This window comes from Panicum virgatum, chromosome 2K (assembly GCF_016808335.1).
Source record: "Panicum virgatum strain AP13 chromosome 2K, P.virgatum_v5, whole genome shotgun sequence".
NCBI classification, from domain to species: Eukaryota; Viridiplantae; Streptophyta; class Magnoliopsida; order Poales; family Poaceae; genus Panicum; species Panicum virgatum.
This window is the reverse complement of record NC_053137.1, coordinates 11,648,693-11,655,653: the sequence shown is the minus strand read 5'-3', so window position 1 is coordinate 11,655,653 and position 6,961 is coordinate 11,648,693. Positions and strand designations below refer to the sequence as shown.

Below are 6,961 nucleotides of genomic sequence, written 5' to 3'. Positions count from 1 at the left end.
CGGCGGTGCTGCTCCCTTCCTCCGGCGCAGGTTGGCCAGGGTGCCGCGGATCCAGACGGCCAGGTCGGCGCGGCAGGCGGATCTGACTAGGGCGGTGCGGCGGCGCTGCTCCCTCCCTCCAGCGCGGTCGAGGTGGGCTGGCGGCGCGGGATCTGGAGGTGGGGAGCCCGGATCCGGCGGTGGGAAGCATGGATCCGTGTAGGGCCAACGCGACTGCCTCCTCCTCTCCTCCGACGTGGCGGCGCGGGCGAGGAGAGAGCCCCAGGCGGCGGCGGCGCTCCACCAGTGAGTAGTGGCGGCGGCGGCCCATGGATGGGGCTCGCGGGGCCCGTGGATGGGCTCGGCGTGCTCATCCACGGGGTTTTCTCTATTATTATTATATTTTATTAACCGAGGCGGTCACCCCCCGCCTCCGTAAAGTTACGATTAACCGTGACGATGGATTGGAGGCGTTTGTGCCGCCCGCCTCGAAAAATTGTTTTTGCTCGTCTCGGTAAATATTTTTTTAGTAGTGTTCAACTTACTCCGTAGATGAAAATCATGACACGACTGGATTTGTGATGAACATACATACTACTGTTTTCACAAAGGCCAATCTCAATGAGAGTGCCATCGACAAAATTACTGAGACGGTAAACTAGATAATCGAACCGTAGAAGTGTTATGGCGATGACACTCCTTTCACATCCGATGACACTTCTCCTCCTCTCTCTCTTTACAATGAGGTTGTCATGTCAGCAAAATTAATGGCTATGGCATTCCCACTGAGATTGGCCTAAGTATTCTTTACATATTATCTCTCCGTTTCAAATTGTAGGCCGTTTGACTTTTTTGACACCAAGTTTGATCACTCGTTTTATTCAAAAAATTTATGCAAATATAATCAAATTTAAGTTAATTTTAAAAAATATGTATTCATAAAATAAGCTACAAGTAATAATATTTTGTATAAATTTTCGAATAAGAAGAGTGTTGAGATAAAAAAAAAAGTCAAACGCCGCTGCTTTTACATGTTTTGACCACGCTGACCGTCTGACCGAGACGTCCCCCGACATTCCTCCATTCCATTCCGGTCCCGCTACCCGACGCCAATGCGCCATGGTTGACGCTGCTTCCCCCTTCCAATCCTCCATAGCCTGATCCTGCTGCCGTGTCCGGCCGCCGCCGCCTCGCTTGGAGCTGTCCCTCGAGGGCCTCGCCGCCGGAGGAGGAGTATCGCTTCTTGCTCTGCACTGTTCTGTCCCCTCCGGTGAGTGAAGCAGTGCCGCCGCTCCTCGCCGATTCCTCCGCTCTTGATTCCTCACGCCCTGGATCCACTTGACGAGCTCTTCGCTGGTTGTTGTGTCGTTGCAAGCAGGTGTGCCTTACTGAGGGGCGGCTCCACCGCTGACGGCGCGGTTGCCCTGATGGGGATTTGGTGACCGGTGGAGAATGTTCGTCAGCCCGAACAGGAAGATGAGTAGATCCGCGAGCGTAAGGGGGCGGTGGTTTCCTTCCCGATATCTGAATTGCGCTCTTGTAGTTGGTGTTTGCATTTCCTTTCTTGGCGTGATAATTTGTCAGCTCCTTTGCTGGGCTCTCAGAGTCCCAGGAAGGATCTAGTGAAATCACTGCTGCTTGGGCGGAGTTATTATGGTGGTAGATTTGGGGGCAAACGAATCAAATGAGCAAGTAACCCAAAGCAGACCTTGGCAGTTGCTTCAATTTTCGAAACATGGGTTTGGGCAATGTGCTGAGAGCCTGAGGCATACTCTTTCTGTAAGCAGAAGTGGGATACTATATTGCAGATTGCTACTTGCGTCTATTACGCCAGGTCCACGCTATGTTATTCGTGTCCGAAGTCTCTCAACTTGGAAAACAAAAACGACGTCAACTTGTTACAATTGAACCTTGAACGATTCAGCGATAACAACTTAGTTGTCATTCTTCTTTTGCTTTTTTCTTCTCATGTGACTTTTGAACTAATAAGAAAAAAAAAACAAAGAATGGTTGATCCAGACGTGTATCTGTTTGTGGATTATTTTGTTTTGCTTTGTTGCTTTGTTCCCGCAAAAAAAACACGTTTACTGATTGTTAATAATGGATGACTTTTCTGTATTTATCTGAATATGACGTTCTCTTGGAATTTTTTGCAGACATTTCAAGTCCTTTTGGTTTTAGCGACGATTGTTGCTCAGACACAATGGGCTAGAGCTAGTGTATCAGGCATGCACTGCAATGACTTGACACCAAGCGTTGAAAGGCCCCACAGTGCCTCAATAACCGATTTTGGTGCTGTTGGTGATGGCACAACTCTTAACACGAAAGCATTTCAGAATGCACTCTTCTACCTCAACTCATTTGCAAACAAGGGTGGGGCGCAGCTGTTTGTGCCTGCTGGAAGGTGGTTGACCGGGAGTTTTAGTCTAATCAGCCATCTCACGCTGTCACTGGACAAGGATGCAGTAATTCTTGGATCACCAGTAAGATGATTTAACAAATGGTTTGTAGACAATAATTTGCCCACTTCATTTTCTGTTTTGCATCACCTGTACTTTTAAATCTGCTATTCTCATGCTGTTCTCACATCTCACCTTGTGGAAAGAAAGTAGAACGACCTGCGCATCTTAATCTTAACAATAATAAATAATAATTATCATGTGGTAACTGTAAGATCTCAGTTTTTTTTATAAGTAACTTTCTATGAACCAACAGTGTATCCATTCCTTTATGGTACCCTTATGAGTATATCTGCAGGACTCATCTGACTGGCCAGTTATTGATGCTCTTCCATCCTATGGACGTGGTAGAGAACTCCCTGGTAAAAGACATCAAAGTTTGATATTTGGGTCCAATCTTACTGATGTGATAATAACTGGTAAGTATTGTAGTTGCATCGTGCATTTCATTTGGCTAGCATTTTAATCTTCTGGTACATGACAAGGTATTGATGGTGCTCCTTTCAGGTACTAATGGTACCATTGATGGCCAAGGTGCAATTTGGTGGGACTGGTTTCACAACCACACTTTGAATTATACTAGACCACCCCTCGTCGAACTGATGTACTCTACCAGAGTTATTATTTCCAATCTAACCTTTATAAATTCGCCATTTTGGAATATCCATCCTGTATACTGCAGGTTCCTTTCTAACATTCCTGTTGTCATTTATTTCTGAAACACCATCAATGGCATGGTGAATTTATCATGTTGATTGTTTTTGCCCAATTAACAGCCAAGTCCTTGTCCAGCATCTCACGATCTTAGCACCTATCAGTTCACCAAACACTGATGGCATTGATCCAGGTATGATTTTTTTCTTTGGTGCAACTTGTGATGCTAGATTGCCTGAACTCTTTCTTTGGATTCATAGTTGTTTTAGTTTATGCCCTGTTTTCAACATCTAGCAGTTAGCCCCTGTGCTTACTAAAAGAATCATCATCCAAAAATTTAGGACCTTGTTCTTGCTTTAACAAAACAATAATTCTGAACCAAGGAAAAAACATAAGTAACTCTTTGAAATATAGAGTACATGCTGTATTCGTATAGTCTGTACTCAGGATATTCATCAGATATGTGCTTCAAGTGTAGCTTTGATTCTTGCTTCAGATATATGATCCCTAACTAAATGAACGACCATAGTTATTACATAATGGAAAACTTTTAATGTTGTCTCTTGATATATGACACCAGTATTTTCCTGTATGATTCTGTCAACATTGTGAACTCCTGAACTGCGTGTTTTTCTCCAATTTCTTTTTCATTTCTTGTCCATCACCATCTCTAGTACTAAATTACTAATGCAACATGAAAGTCATCCAGACTCATCTACAAACGTCTGCATTGAAGACTGTTACATCAGGAATGGCGATGACATTGTCGTCATCAAGAGTGGGTGGGATGAATATGGCATTTCATTTGCTCATCCTAGCTCCAACATTAGCATCCGCAACATCACAGGACAGACAAGGAACAGTGCTGGAATCGCTTTTGGAAGCGAGATGTCAGGTGGCATATCAAATGTTCGAGCAGAGGGTATTCACATAGTCAACTCAGTGCATGGGATCAGAATCAAGACAGCCCCAGGGCGTGGAGGATATGTGAAAAATGTGTATGTAGCTGATGTGAGCTTGGACAACGTTTCCATAGCCATCAGGATCACTGGAAACTATGGTGAACATCCTGACGAGAACTACAACAAGAATGCACTCCCCACCATAAGCAACATAACTATCAAGAATATTGTGGGTGTCAATATTGGTGTTGCGGGAATGTTGCAAGGCATCTCAGGGGATAACTTCAGCAATATTTGCTTATCAAATGTTTCCCTCAGTGTCAGATCCACGAATCCATGGAATTGTTCACTTGTCGAAGGGTATTCGAACTCTGTGTCACCTGAGATATGTGAGCAACTTAGAAAAGGTCCTGGGCCTGGACAAGTATGCTATGATGGCAATAGCTATCCAGCAGCAGCAGCACAACCCCAGTCGCCACAGAAGTCAAGTGCTAGCCGATTGGTAAATCCTTTCTTTTGCACAAGTTGGTTTCTCTGTAGGTAACCATTGAGTATATCTACTTGATGCATTTGTTTCCTTGTTTCCCCAGCGGTTTGGTAATTGTACTTTAATGGATCAGTGTTTTGTACTCATGTTATTCCAAAACCTTCTTGTAAGGGTATGTAGGTACTGATTATTAGTGGAAATGAAATAAATATGTTTGGCTTGACGAACAAGGAAAGCAACTAGTGTCATTATTTTATTTTTTTTGTTCAAGCGTGTCCAATGCTGGCCTAGATTTTCCTTGTAGCATAGGGGCACTTACTTTGAATTTATCTACCATCTGTCTTGATGTCTCCGTTCAAACAAACCTGCAGGCTTGGATAATTAAATCTTTTGAGGTTGGCTTAGATAAAGAATTTGGTTAGGCAAAAATGCACTATAACATCATGCAAAAATGTATTTGCAGCTGAAGTTTTCTCATTGCAGCAAATGAAATAGCTTCAGCCTTCAGGGGCTGCTGCGCAACTTCGTCACCCCCAATCCTCCTCTGCCTAGATGGGGCAGCGTCTTGCATTGGCGTCCACCACCACCAGTGAGGATCAGCTTGTTCAGAGACCGGCCACAGCCGACGTTGATTCACCGTGGAGTAGCTATGGCAGCACAATCCGCAGCATCTCCTACCCCCAAGAAGTTGGCTGGTCAGCTTGGCTTCGCCGGTCTGGTGGCACAACCCCCGGCAGCTCCGTGCCGAGTTCGTGCACTGATGGTTCCCGCCCAAGCTCCTCCGCCTCCTCTTGGGGCTCGGGCGCTGCAGGATTCAATGCAATCAAGGCCAACGAGCTCAGGTTGATTGGACGTCGGATGGTCCATGACGGGCATCTGCAGGCGCTGACAAGAGAATTTCTGGGCGGCGGAAATAGTGTTCTTCGGGAGTGGTTCACCGAGCTGGACGTGGATTGGGTTCTGATGATGACAGAAGACATGCCATGGCGGGCGGAACGGACGGTGGTCCATGACCGTGCACGGAGGTGGATCCGTGGGTTCACCACCATGGCACACGCCTTCCTTGCTATGCGATCTGATCTCAGGCATGCGGTGGAGGGGGCCAATGTGCAGGAGCTGCAGTTAGGAGGATTTGCCTCGGCCAGCATCTCCAAGATGATGCTCTTTGTTGATGGAGTAATTGCTAACGTCGACTGGACGCCGGAGAACCTCCCGGCGGCGCTCGATGTCTACGTCTGCATCTCGGACGCGACAGCATCCTCTCGTGATCAGGCAAGCTCCACAGCGCAGCAGATCGTCCTGTCCATGTATGGTGGTGCCGCTGATCATGCCGGCCTGGTCACCAGCAAGAGGCGGAGGCTGTCCGCCGCCATCCACCGGGCGATGAGAAGCCTCTCGGTGGACTACTACGGGGACGGTGGCGCCTGCGGGGCTCCACGAGGGAGCGAGGTCCACACCGCGACGCAGTACACCATGGATTTTGTCAGGCTGCTCTGGAGGAACGCGGGTCTGGCCAGCTCTGTGCTGGAAGACGATGGCGGTGGCAACGTGGTCTTGCTGGCGAGCGATGTGATGCGGCGCTGGGAGTTCTCCCTGGCGTCGGCGTCCATGTTGCTCCCCGACGCCGCCCTTCGGTGCGTGTTCTTGCTCAACAACTACGACACCATGGCCGAGGCGTTCCCGGACTCCGGGCTCCAAGATGAGATCGGGCGGTGCGTGGAACGTTACCTCGACGCGGCCTGGGCGCCCGTGCTGTCCTGCTTGCACGGTGCAACAGCGTGGCACTCGCCGCCATCGGTCAAGCTGGCCGATTTCACGGCGAGGTTCTGGCGAACCTACGACGCTCAGAAGCTGTGGCGAGTCCGGAGCCCGGCGCTCAGAGGGAGGCTGCGGAGAGCGGTCGCGGACTTGGTCGTCTCAGCTTACGCCATGTACTTGAAGGAGCATCCTCTTAGGGACATGGGGAGCATCATGGCACCTGAGGAAATGGAAGAGATGCTGAATGAGCTGTTTGAAGGCTGAGAAATATAATTACGGACACCTGGTATGAAAGTTATGCCTGTTTACATCATCATTATAGATTAGACCTATGGCTTCACCGATTTCTCAAGAATGCGTTTGTGTGCGTACAATTTGCAGGTCCGATCCAGCACGCGCGCTGGAAGTGTGCCTGGGTGCTGTTTTGAGTGAGTTTGTGAGTTCGTTTAGATATTGTACATGTATCTAGCTCAAGAGGCTTGAAAAAAAAAGTGAAAAGTATGTGTGTTCAAGCTTATTGCCCCTAGAATCACTGATTGGGATATGGATAACTTGATTAGGTGCATTGCATAAACATTTTTCATAGCTGGGATATTGTGGGTTTTTCCCTGTATAGCTCTATAATGTCCACGTCAAGTCGATGCAGTTGAGGTAGATGAAGAGGAGAGGAGCCTTCCACATTCATCCCTACTCAAGCTTTTGACATGCAGGTCATCGTCTTT

The 6,961-nt window shown here is 47.7% G+C and overlaps 1 protein-coding gene across 7 annotated transcripts; it reads left to right on the top strand.

Moving 5' to 3' along the window:
- Positions 1 to 1,024: 1,024 nt before the first annotated feature.
- LOC120666532 (probable polygalacturonase) lies at positions 1,025 to 6,815 on the top strand. 7 transcript variants are annotated; one of them, XM_039946427.1, is made up of 8 exons: positions 1,025 to 1,249; positions 1,358 to 1,473; positions 2,136 to 2,462; positions 2,737 to 2,857; positions 2,946 to 3,120; positions 3,215 to 3,285; positions 3,802 to 4,496; positions 4,965 to 5,112. In XM_039946427.1, exons 2-8 carry the CDS (start codon positions 1,432 to 1,434, stop codon positions 4,974 to 4,976), a joined length of 1,443 nt encoding a protein of 480 aa, XP_039802361.1. In that variant the 5' UTR covers positions 1,025 to 1,249; positions 1,358 to 1,431; the 3' UTR covers positions 4,977 to 5,112. The 7 variants fall into 7 exon arrangements, with proteins under 7 accessions (XP_039802361.1, XP_039802356.1, XP_039802331.1 ...); XM_039946422.1 differs by having other exon boundaries at positions 4,945 to 4,986; XM_039946397.1 differs by lacking the exon at positions 4,965 to 5,112 and having other exon boundaries at positions 3,802 to 4,716.
- The last annotated feature ends 146 nt before the right edge of the window (positions 6,816 to 6,961 follow it).

Bases quoted from the DNA above. Each gene is read 5' to 3' on its own strand.
- LOC120666532 (XM_039946397.1), top strand. From the start codon at position 1,432: ATGTTCGTCAGCCCGAACAGGAAGATGAGTAGATCCGCGAGC. The intron at 1,474-2,135 runs GTAAGGGGGCGG...AATTTTTTGCAG, and splicing joins AGATGAGTAGATCCGCGAGC to ACATTTCAAGTCCTTTTGGT. The intron at 3,121-3,214 runs GTTCCTTTCTAA...CCCAATTAACAG, and splicing joins ATCCATCCTGTATACTGCAG to CCAAGTCCTTGTCCAGCATC.